Source organism: Elephantulus edwardii, unplaced genomic scaffold, assembly GCF_000299155.1.
Source record: "Elephantulus edwardii isolate Elephantulus edwardi_28Jun2011 unplaced genomic scaffold, EleEdw1.0 scaffold00036, whole genome shotgun sequence".
NCBI lineage: Eukaryota > Metazoa > Chordata > Mammalia > Macroscelidea > Macroscelididae > Elephantulus > Elephantulus edwardii.
This window is the reverse complement of record NW_006399786.1, coordinates 7,813,809-7,831,774: the sequence shown is the minus strand read 5'-3', so window position 1 is coordinate 7,831,774 and position 17,966 is coordinate 7,813,809. Positions and strand designations below refer to the sequence as shown.

Sequence of the window (17,966 nt, the reverse complement as noted above, 5' to 3'; positions counted from 1 at the left end):
ACTCTGAGAAGAATAGGGATCCCAGAACACTTGATTGTACTAATGCGAAACCTCTGCTTAGAGCAGGAGGCAGTCGTCAGAACAGAGCAAGGAAACACTGCATGGTTCAAAATTGGGAAGGGTGTATGCCAGGGCTATATATCCTGTCTCCATACCTTTCAATCTTTGTGCAGAACAGGTTATACAGGAGGCTGGGCTCTATGAGGAGAAATGGGGCATCAGGATTGGAGGAAGAATTATCAACAATCTGCATTATGCAGATGACACAACCCTGCTTGCTGAGACTGAGGAGGACCTGAAGCACTTGCTGTGGAAGGTCAGGAATTGCAGTCTTCAGTATGAATTGAGACTCAATATTAAGAAAACAAAGATTCTCACAACTGGGCTAATTGGCAGCATCATAATGGATGGTGAAGAGATTGAGATTGTTCACAGTTTTGGTTTGCTTGGCTCCACAGTCAACACTCTTGGCACCAGCAGCCAGGAAATTAAAAGACGTATTGCTATGTGAAAGTCAGTGGTGAGAGACCCCTCGCTAAAGTGCAGGGATGTCAGTCTGGAGACTAAGGTGCGCCTGATACATTCCATAGTCTTTGCAATCACTTACTATGCATCAGAGAGCTGTACAATGACTAGGAATGATAAAAGGAGAATTGATGCCTTTGAACTGTGGTGTTGGAGAAGGGTATTGAATATTATACCATGGACTGCTAGGAAAACAAATGGATTTTTCCTAGAGAGGGTGAAGGCGGGCTTCAGGATTGGAGGCAAGGATTCTGAAGCTTCGTCTAACATACTTTGGACATATTGCAAGGAGGGACCAGTCCTTGGAGAGGAACATCATGCTTGAGAGGGTAGAGGGACAGCACAGGAGAGGAAGACTCTCGACGAGATGGATTGATTCAGTGACTGGGGTTATGGGTGGTAGGTGTGTCAGAGATGGTGAGATTGGCACAGGATAGGGCAGAGTTTAGGGCTGTTGTAGATAGGGTCGCTATGAGTTGCAGGTGACTCTATGGCACATAACAACAACAACATACAGATATTCAGATTTTGGCATATATGGGGAATTTTTATAAATGATTACAAAGTATCTGATTTTGCAAAAGTAGCAAGGAGGGCTTTTCCTTTTTCATTTCATACCTGTTTTAGTTTTCTACTACTTCCTTAACAACACATTTTCTGTATTAACCAACTCAGCATTTGCTGTTTTAAAATACTGGTCTGACCTAAATGTGATGTGTTTTAGTGGGCTAAAGTAAGGACACTGGCAGACTGGCATCCTTTGGAGTTGCAGGAAGAAAATCCTTTTCCTTAAACTTTCCTGCTTCTAGAGGCTTCTGCAAACTTCCAAAAGTTGCTACATTCTTTGGCTTGTAGTCCCTCCTCCATCTTCTGACAACGGTGCTAACAACGGCGAATTAAGTCCTTTTCACATGGCATTCCTCTGACCTCCTCTCCTGCCTCCCACGGTCACTTTATGACCCTTATGGTTTCATTGGACCCACCTAGACAGATACTCCAGGATAACTTCCCCCATCTCCAGATCCTCACCTTAGGCACATCTGAAAAGTCCCCCTAAGGCAGCATTCACAAACTGGGAATTAGGATGTGGGCATCTGAGTGGAGAAGCATTAGTCTGCCTAACACAATACCTTTCTAACTTTGAATTTCTAAGCACTTATTCATGTGCTATTTGTATTTAAACATATTTGAAGAAGATTAGTTTAGAGAGTTTGTGTAGATCACAACAAATTGAGTGGCTAACATTGAGAAGAGTGGGAATCCTAGAATACCTGATTGTATTCATGTGAAATCTGTACCCAAACCAGGAAGCTGTTGTCTGCCCAGAACAAGGGAACACTGCATGATTCCGTTAAAAAAGGAATGCATCAGGGATGTATCCTTTCTCCGTACCTTTCCAGCCTATGTGCAAGAGCAGATCATTTGAGAGGCTGGACTTCATGAAGAAGAACATGGTGTTGGGATTGGAGGCAGATAACTCAACAACCCCCCTTATTCATTTGACTTTGCTTGCCAAAACTAAGGTGGACTTGAAGCATGTGCTGCAGAAGGTCAAGGACTACAGATTGCATCTCAACATCAAGAAAACAAAGAGCCTTGCCACCAGGCCAATTGATGATAGATGGAGAAGAGTTAGAGGTTGTTAACAATTTCATCTTGCTTGAATCCACAATCAATACTCTTGGCACCAGCAGTCAGGAAATCAAAAGTGGAGTTGCTTTAATGAACTCTGCTCTCAGTGACCTCTTCAGAGTGCTGAAGAGCAAAGATGTCAGTTTAGAGACTGAGGTACACCTGATCCCGGCCATGGTCTTCTCAGTTGCATGCTGTACATATGAGAGCTAGTCAGAACTAACTCATAGCTCACCCTCCAGTGAGTTTTCAGAGACACATGGAAGAAGTTTTTCAATGAAGTGTAATGTAGTTTTTCCTTTCAGATATTTACTGCACCATCCTTTGATGACAAGATACTAGAAGTTGTCGCAGTGTTTGATAGTATGCAGATGGCAGTGTCAAGGGTCATTAAACTCCAGCATCATCGAATAGCCCAGGTGTGTTGTATGTTTCCCTAATAAAATGTTACACAGCACTAATGGGGCTGCTAGGCGTGGGGGAGTACGTGGGTTGTGTATGGATATGTGGCAAGGGGACAATATTCTAGTGGTGGTATTCCTGTATCGTAGATGCCTCTGTAGAATAACATCAGCTGTTGCTGTGTAGAAACACAGCATTTCATAGAATTCTTGCCATTAGTTGCTGTTGAATTGATTCTCACTTATGGCAGCTCCAGAGGTGCAGAGTGGAACTGCTTCATGGGCTTTCAGAAGCAGATCCCCCTGCCTCCCTCCCAAGGTGTTTCTGGGTGGATTTGAACCTCTAGATGTTCAGCATAACATTTAGATCACCAAAGGACTCCTGGTTTACAGATTGACCTGAGAGAATGTCGTGAGTTCAGAAATAAAGCTTAAATGCCAACTGAGTGCCAGTTTTCAGGATAATTTACACCATTGCGTGTCTTTTTGTTTTCCAGTGCCGTACAGTAAAAATCACTATATTGGGTAGTGAGGGACTTCCAATCCAGGTGGATGGTGAAGCATGGGTGCAGCCTCCAGGGATTATCAAAATTGTGCACAAAAACCGGGCTCAGATGCTAACGAGAGATCGAGTATGTAACCAAAGTAATGCTCCTACCAAAATTATTCCTCTAGATTTTTCTAAGCTTAGGATTTATTAAAAATCTTAAATTGTTAAAATAAATAAATAAATAATCTTAAATTGTAAAATAGAAAACAAAGAATTTAGTGTGTTATAACTAACATATCAATAATTTGTGGTTTTCAATGACTGTATTTGTACACACACATTCAATATTTTTTTATTTACGGATAAGACTTCCAATATCCGCCCTGCCTAACATAATAGTAAACTTTGAAGCAAAGAATAGTTGTCTTTGTAAATTATCATCAATTTAGTTATTTTTGTATATTGCTAATTATACTGCCATATGTCAGAAAACAGCAGGTCATTTTGTATGTTTTTGTTTATTTGATGATTAGGAAAAAAGTCATCATAGTTCCTCAGTTTTTTGTAAATTTTTTGTAAAACTAGGCACACCTTTATTTAGGCATGTTTGAGAGTTCTTCTCTAACATTACTGATTTTTAATAGGCTTTTGAAAGCACTCTCAAATCTTGGGAGTATAAACAGAAGTGTGATCCTAGTAAAACAGTGATCAGAACCCATTTGTATATTCATAATGCCGTTGACTTGGCAACAGAAGAATTGTCTCAGATGCAGCTGTGCTCAGCGGCGGCCGAGGAGCTCATCACAAGGTATGGCAGGACTACTGCTCTCCACACCATGAGCAATTTGGCGTTAGCCGCATTTGTAAATGCATGTCTTCAGTTGTGTGTGATGTCTAAAGAGATCTTTCCGTGCTTCTTCATGGACCGAATCATTACAAATTGCTGCTGCCATCACCCTTCGCCCATTTCCCACGACACATATCTGCATGCCCTTCTGCAGTTTGCATCTTGTTGCTTTGTTAATGTGTGCCGTCAAGTCGGAGCCAACTCAGAGCTGACCCTCCAGTGGGTTGGCAGAGGCAGTAAATCACAAGGCCGGAGACCGCTCATCCTTTTCCTGTGGAGAAACCAGTGGATTTGAACCACTTGCTTTTGGGATTATAGTGCAGCTTCTTTCTAAAACAAAATAGTGAGTCTGGCCAGTGTACCCTGTTCTGCTGTACCCTTGCTCTTCTGTTTCTGCTTGTCTCTGGGGGCTTAGTAGTAAGGAGTTGTGCTGCCAGCCCGAAGGCATGTGGTTCAAATTGCACCAGCTGTCCCATGAGAGATAGATGGGCAATCTCTTGTCATGGAATTTACAGCCTCTGAAATCTTGCTAAAAGGTCAATAACAAGTCAGTTCTGGCTTGATGGTCTATAACAGGAACTAAGAGGACAAATATTGTATAATACTGCTGTCATAAAAAAGCTGAAGATAGGTTTAGGGGACTCTAGTGGCTTAGGAGTAAGGTGGTGTGCTGCCAACCCAAAGACACGTGGTTCGAATTTACCAGCTACTCTCCAGGAAAAAGATGGGCAGTCTCCTCTCATGGGACTTACTGCCACTGAAAACTCACTGGAAGGTCAGTTATGAGTTGGTCTTGAATCAACAGTACATAATGACAATGAGGAAAGAAAAGTTTGCACACAGAAAGTCTTTCATGGGTGGTTACCAGGGCTGAGAAGGGAAGGTGTGACAATTAATAACTAGATAATGAACACTAAGGTGAGTGAAGGGATAGTCCAGAGAAAGTGGATGATCAGACATTGTGCAGATGGCATTTAATGTGGTAAAACAAAATGTGTGAATGATTGAATGAAAAACCATTTTATTTTGTAAACTTTTCATTCAAATCACAAATAATAATGTGGGTGAGTTTTTTTTTCCTTACTGTATATTTAAAAAGCACTGAAAGTAGAAAAGAAAAAAGACTTACTGCTGTCTAGTGGAAATCCACTCATAGCTGACCCTTCTGATGGAATCTGACCACCCAGGTAGTGTGACTTTTGAGTTAACAGTGCAACTTGCTAAGGTCCAGGCCACTTGAGTGCCCTCAACAGAATGTAAGATCTAAAATTGGCAGGTGGGTGGAGATTAGGAGACTGGTTGACCCATAAGTTTCTAGTGAGTGGCTAAACAGGGGGAAAAGGATTCAGGAAGGGAGCAAATTTGAGAGGGAAAAATTGATTGCATGTTGGATATCGGGAGAGTGCTGGTGGCATAGTCCACTGGGAGTTTCTTGCTGACAAGCTCTCCTCCTGCAATGCACAGCCTCACCAATAGTGGAGGGTCAGCCAGGAATCAGTGCCCATGAGGATCTGGGACTTTGGATTGTATCTCACATGTGTTTGAAGTATCTTGGAAGACTACTTGGACATGTTTACTTGGGCCTTGGCAGTTGGCTCCTCTTTCTAAGACCTGTCCCTCCTCTCCCACCCATGCGTTGTTCAGTCAACTCACAGGTGGTCTGAATTGCCAGGGCCTGCTAGCCTAGCTCACCCTGCCACACAGGGTGGCTTGGCTTTTCTCTGTTGAAATCGAGTTTGTATACATTGTATTCACTCTGTACATACTTACAGGCATTTAGGATGTCAGATAGACATTTCACTCCTACATGTGGTGAGTAACATCTGAGGAGCAGAGAGTGACTGGTGTAATGGCCATTCTCTAGAATATACTCTGTGATCATCTGTCTCTTGTTTTGTTTTGTTTTGTCTTGTTGTTGCACACAGCATCTCTTGATTTATCTCCTTTACCCCAAAAAAAGTAGAATCACTTTAAGTGTTACTAAATACATGTTATTTTAAAAATTAGAATAACACTAAATATCATTAACTAAACATTATCCTAAAAATTAGAAAAACACTCAGCTAGCTGGGGCCTCTGTCCTATCTGGTTCTGTTTTTTTCCCCCAGTTTGAAGACCATTATGTCTTGAAAATGTTGGAAGCTAAAAGAATTTTAATAGACCTGCATTATTTCAGCTTCTGGGGGGAGTTTCTCTCCTTTCTCTTATCCACCCTCCTTCCTTCCAGGATTTTGTGTCTTCAGAGCTGTGTCTGGAGGCTCAGACACCAGAGAAGTATAATGCAACAAGTTTTGGAGTTAGATAGAAATGGATTCAAATTCTGGCATGTTGATTGAATGGGGCAAAAACCTGGCAATCTCCTCCGGTAAAGATTTACAACCTAAGAAGTCATATGAGGCTATTTTGCTCTGTCACATGGGGTTACTGTGACAACACCTAACAGCAACAGCAGCTTGGTGTGCTTCCCTCTGTTCCTGAGTGTCAGCATCGGTGACGCGGGGAAAGCTATGGTTGTGCACACCGAATAAGATGGTTTCTATGAAGCTTTTAGCACATATATGCGTTTGAATTATGGTGTTGGGGGAAAGCATTGACTGTATCATGGACTGCTAGAGAACAAACAAATCTGTCTTTGAAGAAGTTTAGCCAGAATGTTTCTTACAAGAGAGACTTTCTTAGACTTCATCTCATGTAATTTGGGCTTGTTAACAGAAGGGCCAGTCGGTCCCTGGATAAGGACGTCTTTCTTGATATAGTAGAAGGTCAGCCCGGAGGAAGACCCTCAGGGAGGTGGTTGACACATTGGCAGCAGCAGAGAGCTCAGACATCAGAGCAGCAGAGCTGGGCTATTCTGTTGTATGCAGGGCTGTTGTACGTTTGCACCAATTCCGCACCTCCCAGCAGTGACAACAGCTTATCATGGAGATGATACATATGGCAATAGTCTTCTCTAGTCTTCATACATGTTCTTGGTTAAAGTTTCAAATTTCTGCTTTTCAAATACTTAGTGATGCTACAAAATGAAGCCCAGTACAACCTTTGAGAGATCGAACTGCCTTGTTCCTCCAGGTCTCAAGTTTCCCACCTTTGACACAGGGTATGGTCTTATCACTTTTAAATAACTCTGCTGGAGGGGAATATTTGCCTTTTTTTCCTCTTACAGGTTTTCACCTAACTCAGGTTTTAGGTATTACTTATTTATTTAGATAATATAGATACATATCTCACATAAATATATATCACATAAGTATATTTGATAACATGTATGATTGCTCAGTTATGAATGGTATGAAGTAAATGTATACATTTCAAACCCCACTGATCCAAAGAATATCACATAGAAGCAATCTTTATAAAGAAAACTTGGGCTTCTAGTGAGAGGCTAACAAATGTGAACTATTTGGAAGACTAGAGTCTGGTGATACAGCAAAATCTGAGAGATCTGAAACCTGGGTGAGGTAGAAACCTGTCAGAGGAAAAAAAGGCCAGTATTTCCCTTTGTTGGGACCTCTGGTGGTCTAGTACTAAGAGGCTGTGCTGCCATCCCAATGGCACACAGTTTGAATCTACTAGCTGCTCCATGGGAGAAAGATGGGAATTCCTCTCCCATGTGATTAAACTGCCTCTGAAGACCTTCTGGAGGGTCAGCTATGAGTTGGTTCTAACTCAGTCGTGTGTGTGTGTGTGTGTGTGTGTGTGTGTGTGTGTGTGTGTGTGAAGTTAACCTGTTGTGGTCCAGTAACTGACTCCACTCTTTCCTGCAGAGATACTGGTGGATTCAAACTGGCCATCTTTAGGTTTAGTAGCACATCACATACGGACTGAGCCACTAGAGCTCCTAGATAGATAGATAGATAGATAGATAGATAGATAGATAGATAGATAGATAGATAGATAGATAGATAGAGCTAGTAAGAAAAAAATTAACTTATTTTATCCTGTCAGTTCTATACTTTAAAAAAATTATCAGTGTCCAAAGAAGCTTTGTATTCACTGGTCCAATTTTTGCTTCCAGGATTTGTGACGCAGCCACAATCCACTGCCTTCTGGAGCAAGAGCTGGCTCACGCTGTGAATGCGTGCTCCCATGCCCTGAACAAGGCCAACCCCAGGTACCCAGAGGTGAGGAGAGAAGGGTAAATTCCCGTTCTGCAGCCTTGTTGGTGTGATACTCCTATAACTTATCATGATAAAATACACCACACTTGAAATACACCACAGTTCATTTAGTCATGTACGTCTGAGCCAAAAACTTGTGATACATTTATGTCCAGATTTTTTTTCATTTTCTGTTATGCCATTTTCCCATTCCTACACCTGAGCTCAGTCTGTTTATTTTTCATTTCACCATCAACCCTTGTCACCTTGCCGGCTTCTCACGCTCTTTGTCCTTTAGCCACCACCGCCCTCTCTCCTCCTTGTACTTCTATCTGGCTCCTCTGTGGGGAAGACACAGTTTGTTTTTTAAGCCATGCGTGGAAATCAATCTCACCTTGTTTTGTTCTGGGAAGCTTTGGTGGCAGAGTCAGTAGAGAGTTGCCCTGCTGGCCCAAAAGCTGCCCCGTTCTGGCAGTTCCCATGCACTTTCTCTGTGGGAGAAAAATGGACAGACACCTCCTGTGCTATTTACAGCCTCTGAAAACCTACGTGGAGGGTCAGCTATGAGTTGGTACCAACTCCTTGGCAACGAAGTTTTTGAGTTTTATTGTTACACTAATCCAGAAGTTGATGCTTCTCTACAATTTTAAACAGAAAAAAAGCTCTCTTGAAATATGAAACATAGTACAACACTATAATAGAGAGACACTGATATGAGAATGTTCTCAAAATCATTCAATTAAAGATACCTAAATTAATATACAAATAATTGCTGGTCCTCAAGATTACAGTCTACAAAACCAAATGGCAGACACTACCGAAAGTCAGTAAATAGAACTAATTAATAATCAGATACTAAGACATAGTTTTCTTTGACTTGGCCTTTTATATCAATACAGAATAACTCAATGCCCACGAGTTATGAATTAACTCATAACAGACCCTCCAGCAGGTGTCCAGAGACTGTAAATTACGTCTGAGCAATTTCAGAGACGTAAATGAGAGACGATTGTCTACCTTTCTCCTTGGAGAAGTTGATGGATTCGGACCACATCCCTTTGAGTTGACAGTACAGCTTCTTAACCAAATGCTGGTGCAGCATATTTGTATCCGTAGGATGGAGATGTGATTCTGAATGAACTCAATGATAAGATAATTAGAGGAGACATTGTACTGGCAAATGTATGTGAAGTTTTAGTAACTTTTTAAAATTTATGTGATGTGAATTTAAACTGTGAAAAAAGATTTTAAAAGTGTTTACTGGTAACAGAATCACAATTTAATACGGTGCTACCTGTCTTTGATATTCTTCTTTTCTAGAGTCTCACGAGGGACATTGCCACTGAAATAGCCATGAATGTGAAGGCACTGTATAATGAAACGGAGTCCTTACTAGTTGGCAGGTGTCCTTTGGTAAGGAATTTGTCAGTAATGTGAATGTGGTAAAATACACGTGTGGGCCTTGTCTCTGCTTGGAGACCCAGCCTTCCTCAGATCCCACTGCAGAAAGAGCCTCCTGGCTTTCATCCTTGGTCCTTCTCCTCTTCTAGCTCTTCCATGAAGCAGTTAAACTGAGCACTGTAGTTCAGACTTGCAAGAGTAGAGCTTTCACCTCACATATTTCAGCCATGTTTTGCGCCAGCCGCTCTGTTCAGTTAACTTGAGCTTTGTAAAGTGTTGTGGAAAAGGAGAGAAAATCCAGGTAAGTTTTATTTCCTGACCCCTTGAACTATGATTGGCTTGATCTTAAGGGTTGCTTTTCAGGACCCTTCTACATACAGTGTTTCAAAAACTGAGCATCTGTATCCAGCCACAGTTTAACTAAGCCCTAGTTTAACTAAGATTGGTCCTGGAAGTGAACTGGAGGGTCAAATTGGATCTACCAGAGTCCATGGACTCAAGTGTAAGTGCTAGAACAAACCCCTAGAAGCCCTGCTTTTTCAGACCCCTGTGTTTGCCTGCGTGGCCTGTTTGACTCTCGAGTCTCTTTTCTAACACAGTGGATGTGACTGCCACCTAGTGGTCAGTTATGAGTTAGTCACACATTCCTGTATACTATTGTGTTGAGCTCCTCTAGTACATTAATTATTGCTTTCCATTTGTAATCATTTTGATTAGTAGATAATTATCTTGAAATATTTCTAGTTCTTGTTTAAGAAAATATACACTTAAATAAGAGCAATGTTGTTGTCATTGTGTGCTGTCGTGTCAAAACTGACCCTTCAGTTGGTTTTCGGAGGGAGTAATAGCCCAGGAGGAGATTGCCCATCCTTCTATCATGGAGCAGCTAGTGGATTTGAGCCATGTGTTTTGGGGATTGCAGCACAGATTTTCACCACTAGACCACACTGAAAGTCCTATTTGGCCATATGAGGGAATAGAAGTGTGTCAAACAGTCTAGCTAACTGAGAGTAAATGATTAGCGTTTATACTCAGTTGGATTCAGAGGCGTGCTGCCATCAGAGTACCTTTTACTCTGAGTACAGAAATAGAAAGTCTGCAGGAGACTTTTAAACTGCTCTTCTCTGCCTCCAGGGTAGACTAGAACACAGCTTCCAGGGGCAAGAGGCCAGCTGCCTCTTTAATGGCCAAAAAGAAATTTTAGGAAGAAATGCTTGTTCTCTTTTTCTTTATGTATTCTATTCCTTGTTGTACTGTGACACTGCTGTGTCAAATGTGATAATGGTTACCCTTGGTGTGTTGTAGAGCTCCCAGATTAAAACAGACTTGGAAGCAGGAGTGGCATCCACTTCTGAAATAGCTTGCCTCTGGAAACTCTATGAACTTAGAGAAATGATGGAAGTTATACAAGTGTTCAGGTCTTTTGTTCATAGGGTCGCTATGAGTAGTCTACGACTGGATGGCACTTAACAACAACAACTCCTTTTGTAAAACAAATACACAGAAAAAGATAAACCAGCTCTAGAAGTTTTACATGTATACTTCTATTACTTTAATTACATTCTTCAAGTTGTATAGCTGTTCTCTCCTTCCTTTCCAAGTTATCAGAAACTCCCTGTCCCATAAGTTTCTTACCTGATTCTTCAGGTTGCTAGTGTCAATTTAATATCAGGTTTCTAGGGTCTGTCTACCAGAGTGATCTAAATCTTGAGATTTGAAGGGGGGAAACCCAGAAATAAACAAGTTATACACTGATACTTATGTTGCTCCTGAGAAAGAAAAAGGAGTCATCAGAATATCTATTCTAACACTCCCAAGCCAGATAGAAATAAATGACAGCTACACTGCTTGTGCTCCTATGAAACTCCACGACTTCCAGTTCCCATCTAGTTCTTCAAGGCGTGCTATTCTCAAAGCAGACATGCTAATGAAGTGTTGTCTGGTTTTGAGTAGACATCAGGGAGTATTTTTTGTTTAAGATAAACCCAAAGGTTACCTCAGGACAATAGTTTCAGGAGTTAATTCAGCCTCTGTGACTCCATAAAGTCTAGATTCTGTGATAATTCTAGATTTTATTATCCATTTTTTCCCTTTTTAATCTGGAATCTTTGTTGAAAATGTTCAGGATTATCTTTGTTTGCTAAAACCAGTGGGAACATTTCTTGGCTATTTTTGGCACTACTTGTTTTGCCAGAATCTTGTTGCTATCTTTCTAAATAAGCCCTCTAGGAACTTGGTGAGCTTTACCTTTGGTCCCAACTTTTGGATCAAGGACATTTGCTTTTCTATTATTTGAAATATATTTAGGGTAATTTCTGATTGACAAGAATTAGAGACATAACTTAGTCTGTATTTTTCTTCTCTGTATACCTTGGGAGGGTGGAGAGACAGTGCAAGAGAGGAAGACCCTTAATGAGATGGATTGATTCAATGACTGTGGTAACGGGGGGTAGCTGTATCAGAGACAGTGAGATTGGCACAGGGTAGAGCAGGGTTTAGGGCTGTTGTACTTAGTATCGCTGTGAGTTGCAGGCAATTAGATGACATATAACAACAACAACATATACCTAAAAAAGGGAGCTTTGTATCATACTAGTTGCTTATATCCTCTTTGGGAAGTATTAGACCAAATCTACCTAGATTTTTTTTTTTAGTAAAAAATCAATACAACAGAAAATATTATCATTTTCCCTTGTAGTTATTTATGAAAGCTGAGTGAGAAAAAAATTGAGCACATTCACTGTCAAATGTCTAAATAAGATATTTTGGTTTGCTTTTTATTCTGGTCAATAGCAATTGGAATCGCCCCATGAGGAACGTGTGTCGAATGCCTTGCACTGTGTGGAAGTGCAGCTACAAAAGTTAACGGAGATTCCTTGGCTTTATTGCATGTTACAGCAAAACGAAGTCGAGGTATGTCTCAATCACGGTAATGGATTTTTCATTCATCTTTTGAAAAATGTATTCAGGGAAAACCCGATTTGAGACACTACTTTAAAATATACTGTTTTTGAACAAGTGAGAAATAGAATTTAGATGAAGAAGAGGGAATCTGTGTTTTCCGAAGCATCTTAATTATGAACCTTTTTGGCACGGGCATCTCTATCCTATACCATACAGTAAGGCACCTTTGATTGGACTGACAGTTCAGACCCACCCAGCAGCTCTGCGAGATGAAGTTCTGCTCCTGTGAGGACTTCAGCTAAGAACGCCCTGTGGGACAATTCTGCATTGTCACGTGACATCACTAATGAGTCGGAACCAACAGTTCCTGAGGAACGGCATGGTTTCAGGGTTGATAACTATGTTAGCTTTACTATTACAGGGAAGGTTTCTTTTTCTCCCCTGATATCCTTAACAGTTCTTTTCCTCTCCAATTTGAACAGGAGCCACCTATGGATGGTGCAAAAAGAAATAACAAGAGCACAGTATTCCGTATAGTGCCGAAATTTAAAAAGGAGAAGTTTTCGAAGCAGAAGACAAGTCCACAGCCTGGTAGGTGGTCCTCCCTAGAGGCATAGCATGACACTATGGAAAACATAACTTGAGTAATATGACATTGTCCTGAAATTATGTTTCCTAGGAGCACAAGAAATATTTGTTTCTGTTTCATTGTAGGGGCATTAGTATATACATTTTGATAATTCTTTTTTGGTTCTCAGTGGCAATATAGCTATCAGTGTATTACTTTCTTAGGGTCTTTTTCAAAGTTCAAAATCTAGATCAGTCTGGTGGACAGAACATACATTACTCTTACAATGTACTAATGATAATTTTCATCTAAAGTTGCATAATCTTTTTCCCACTGCTTTTAGGACTCACTGCACTATTTCAGCCCTTCAGCAATGATGTGCTATGATACGTGCATTTTCACACAGAAATGTAACCCTCTTTGCTGCTGTGTCCCTAGCTTCCTTTCCACTTCTCATTCAATGTGCGGTAGACGTCTGTTTGACACACCCTGTGGTTCTGTATGCATCAGGGGAGCTGCCTTCCCTAAAATGTTCATTTTCCAAGTTACCTATTTATTTCAAAAAGAGTATAAATTTTGTGATATTTATAAAGCAAACATTTAAGAAAATTTTATAACTAAATATAGCAGTAGACTTTTATTAAGCCTATCAGTGTGGAATAAAACTTGTAAGATATTATTTATACTGAAAAATAATGTGAACCAAATGTTCTTAGAGAGCAAGCCTGACAATATTTTAAATGGTCTTTTAAATTAACAAAGCATTCACTGCTATACTTATCAATAATTGTGGAATCCAGAGTGACATTGCTAGAAGTTAGGCAGAGAAGTACGTGTAAAATTGAATGTTCCATTACAAATTTTCAATTTTAACCTACACTCACAGCCCATTTCTGACCATAACTAGTTTCATACATAGTCTTAAGGAAATAGTCGCATCTCATGACTTATGGATTCCCTATTTGCGAACTGCTTACCTGCTAACATGTGCAGCAATTTCTGGTCACTCACAGGCATGTAGGATGCAGAGCAGAGCAAAATTAGTTTCTCAATGTGCACGTTTCCAGCTGTGACCTAACACTGCGAGTTCTTGTGCTGAAACGTGTCCTTTTTACGGTCTGCTTAGTGACCTGTTTTACAGATTTCTGTGTGCTGTTCGTTGGCAATCTTGCTGCTAACGATGATCCCGGGCATTGTACCCCAGTGCTGTCTTGTGTTCCTGTGTGGAAGAAGACAGTGTATGCATAATGAAGAAAACTCATGTGTTAAATGAGCTTGGGTCAGCCTGTGACAGTGCTTTCCCATCCAAGTTCAATGCCAATGAAATAATCAATGTTAACTAAGAGATCTTTAAACAGAAACACACTTGTTTTATACAAAATTACATAATGAACAGCTGACAAAAATGTGACGAGGGGCTGAGAGCTACTAACCTAGTAGTCCCCTAAGAGTACTTACATAGTGTTGCTGACATATGAACTACTCAGTGTGTGTGTTTGCAGTGACTTCACAGGATATAACTGGTGAATAATGACAGTTGATGATGCTTAGAATGTGTTCAGGCCTTGTGGCACTGATCTGAATTCTGTGAAATAAAATTTTTATACATACACCTATTCCAAACTTATTGACTATTTTGTCATCCGACATTCACATTTATGACAACAGTAATAATCATCTCCCCAGGTCCTTGTGCATTGACAGGATATATCCGTCAATAACAAGTACCAGGTTGCAAGCCAAGAGTGACATTTGATATGATGGTTAAGGTCCACAGCTGGGGAATGTCATGATCCTCCGTGTTTTTAATGTGACGTGAGCAGACTCCATTTTTGCAGAGTACTGGTTTTCACCTGAAGCCCTGGTCTGTGTTTGGAGCCTAACCATGTCTAAAAGTGATGAGTGGGTGCACCCCGTCGCCTGAGTCGCCCTAATGGACTAAGGGAAAAGGCATGGCCGCACAGCAGGGACTGTCTTTGTGTAGCCATTTCCTTGTGTTTATTCACAGTCCGTAGCTTGCATGGTGAAAAAAAGTGAAACTAATGTTTTGTTGAAACGATACCTTTAATTTTTTTCCCCTTTGCTAGCACTGCTGCTTAGTTCTGTTTTGCATCTTCTTTGGCCAGCCTTTGCTTTGTGATGCATTGAGCATGTAGAAATTAAGGGGGTTTTGCTCTTAACTTTGGTAGTTCAGAAATGGGGCACAGAGGAAGTTGCTGCTTGGCTGGATCTGCTCCATTTGGGAGAGTACAAAGAACTCTTCATCCGCCATGACATCAGAGGGGCTGAACTCTTGCATCTGGAAAGGCAAGACCTTAAGGTATTTCCTTTGTGCTACTTTTCCACTCTTGAAAAATGTTCTTGCAAAATGGAAGTCTTTCTCCTGCACTGCTTTTGTTATGTGCTTATAGCTTGGCCTATTATGTCTAAGTACGCGATGATCTTACATGCATTGTCCTGTGGCCTGAGTTCCTTGTATACTCTCTAAACAAGAATGTCAGCAGGATGTTCCTGTGAGAAGCACTCACCTACTAATAGACCTGAATTCAACATGAACACAATACTTGTGCTCAGCATCCATTCGCATGACTGCTCTTGTGCTAACATTTTCCGTACGGATGTTTCCATCCCTTCATTTTACTTAATCAGTGTGGAAGATGACAATTCTTGATGAAATGACTAAAAATATACATAATATATATGGCTAACAGCATAAAATTATTCAAAATACCAATTATCAAGCCTTTCTAATAAATGGGACTAAATAAAAGACTTCTAAAATAACAACAAAATCTCAAATCCGTTACCATCCAATCAGTTCTGACTTCCAGGGAGAAGTATGCAGTAGGGTTTCCAAGGCTGTAACACTTATGGAAGCAGACCGACACATCTTTCCACACGCCGCTGGTAGTTTAACTGCTGACTTTTGGATTAGCAGCCAAGCACTTTAACCTTTGTGCCATTACAGCTCCTGAGAGGCTTAGAGCAGCCCTATGATTTTGTTATATTTCTAAGTTGACCTTTTCTGAGTCATTTCAGCAACTAGCCCAAGACATTTGGAGTTTCTTAAATATTAAAAATGGTTACAATTTTATTATTCTCTAAAAAAAAGTTTCTTTTCTTTAGTAAATAAATAAAAATTATGCCTAGTTTTTGTTAAAAGCGGGTTGGAGCCCCTTTGCCGTTTGTGACTGAGAAGGAAAATAGTGAAGTTATAGTCTAGCTTATTGCTATATGCCATCAAGTCAGAAGTGACTCATAGCTGACCCTCTTGCAGGTGTTTAAAGGCTATAAATTGTGTGTAGGGAGGTTGCCAATATTTCTTCCTCGGAGCAGCTGGTGGATTACAACTATCTGTCTTTGGGTTGTCAGAGCAACACCTTACCCACTGGGCCACCAGCAGCATTCCCTTCATTCTCTGGGTGAAGATTCAGGTAGAAACACTGTAGTAAGCCTGTCCAAGGCTGTGGGCCAGTGTTTTCCTATTTTTTTTATCATTAGCTGCTGTTGTAATAAATTTGGCTAATACAAACTGACAGTGCTGGGGTGACTTTTTTATGTTCCTATGTACCTTCCAGTTAACTAGGACTCACAGTGACCCTATGAACAATGGCTCTGAACCTTTCCCTATTCTGAGGCACATTATTTTCTGAATGCAAAATTTTAAAATGCATGGTTATGATATGTAAACTCTATACATAGTGTTTTAACTCTAGATATATTTGTCATTTTATCTATACATCCCTCAACCAGGTGGATTGACATAGCGACTGCTGCAGTGGGCTCTAGTGTGTCGCGAATTGTGAGGATGGCACAGGATAGGACAAGATTCAGATCTGTTGGTCATAGGGTTGCTGTGGGTCATCCTTGGCTTGGCGCCACCTTACAACAACAGTGTTAGCAAAGCTCTCTAAACAGACCATGTGCATCATAAAGTTAAGGTAGCCAAGAAGAATTTTAGCACGTTACCAGTGGGGACCAGAAAAGACGGAGTAATAGTCAGCAAAGATCAATGATCATATGAAATGTAGTGTGAATGAAGGAATTGTGAAATAATGTATGTGAATTAAATACAATGTATATGAATTTTGTATGCTGACCAATATAAAATTTTAAAAAATAAGGACTAAAACAAAAAGTAAATAAATAAAAGTGGACACCTAAACATTTTGTTTGTTGTTATGTACCATCCAGTCAGAACTAATTCCTAGCTGACTCTCTAGCAGCTTTTCAAAGGCAGTAAGTCACATGGGAGGAGACTGCCCATCTTTGTTCTGTGGGGCAGTGTGGGGATTTGAACCACATGCCTTTGGTTAGCCGCACAATTCCTTGCTGTTAGGCCCCTAGAGCACCTTGTCAAAATAATAGTAAAATAATAAATGCACTCACTTCCTTTGTTCAGAGTCACAAATCTGAAACAGAACAAGTTCAATGTACACCTGAAGCCTCCCCTTAAGCAATATGCAGCTGTAGACTTCATATACAAAAAAGACTTTCAAACTTGAAGTGAGTACATGCAAAAATAAATTTAACTCCTTTTTGCCAGCATTTCTAGGTAGTATCTGCTCTCTAGAAGCTTATATTTGATTTGCAATGAATAAACATATATTTATGGAAAAGAATGTGAGTGGTATGTGATTGTGTGTGTATCCACATACAAACATTTGAAACATACTGACACAGCAAACAGACCACACACACAAGGAATGAAGCAGAACCTTGCAGAGTTGAAAAAGCAAAGCTCAAATATGGACCAAGATAAAGTTAGAATGGTAGCACTTGGCTGTTCAGTGAGTCAAAAAAGAGATTGACACAGTGACTGGAACAATGGGCTCAAGTATATCAGAGATGACGGCACAGTATGGGTCAAGGTTCAGATTTGTTGTTCATAAGGTCACTCACTATGAGTAGTTGTCTATTATTTGACAACCCCTAAAAACAGCAACATGTTAACAAGTCTTGAACCTGTTGGGGTTTTTTTACTATGAATGCAATAACATTCTCCTTTTGTTTTGTTTTGTTTTTCCTTGGCTTGGCTAGCTTTTATTTCCTTGGTTGGTTAGCATTTATTTCTTTTTTTAATTTTTTTATTTTTTACTGA

At 40.4% G+C, this 17,966-nt stretch overlaps 1 protein-coding gene across 1 annotated transcript in view; it reads left to right on the top strand.

Annotated features, from left to right (window-relative positions):
* DGKH (diacylglycerol kinase, eta) overlaps positions 1 to 17,966 on the top strand; it is a 243,155-nt gene that overhangs the window by 214,080 nt on the left and 11,109 nt on the right. The window contains exons 22-29 of the mRNA XM_006884615.1: positions 2,463 to 2,576; positions 3,056 to 3,190; positions 3,693 to 3,856; positions 7,911 to 8,016; positions 9,313 to 9,405; positions 12,187 to 12,306; positions 12,780 to 12,888; positions 15,055 to 15,185. Coding sequence (XP_006884677.1) covers positions 2,463 to 2,576; positions 3,056 to 3,190; positions 3,693 to 3,856; positions 7,911 to 8,016; positions 9,313 to 9,405; positions 12,187 to 12,306; positions 12,780 to 12,888; positions 15,055 to 15,185 — 972 coding nt within the window. The remainder of the gene's footprint in view (positions 1 to 2,462; positions 2,577 to 3,055; positions 3,191 to 3,692; positions 3,857 to 7,910; positions 8,017 to 9,312; positions 9,406 to 12,186; positions 12,307 to 12,779; positions 12,889 to 15,054; positions 15,186 to 17,966) is intronic.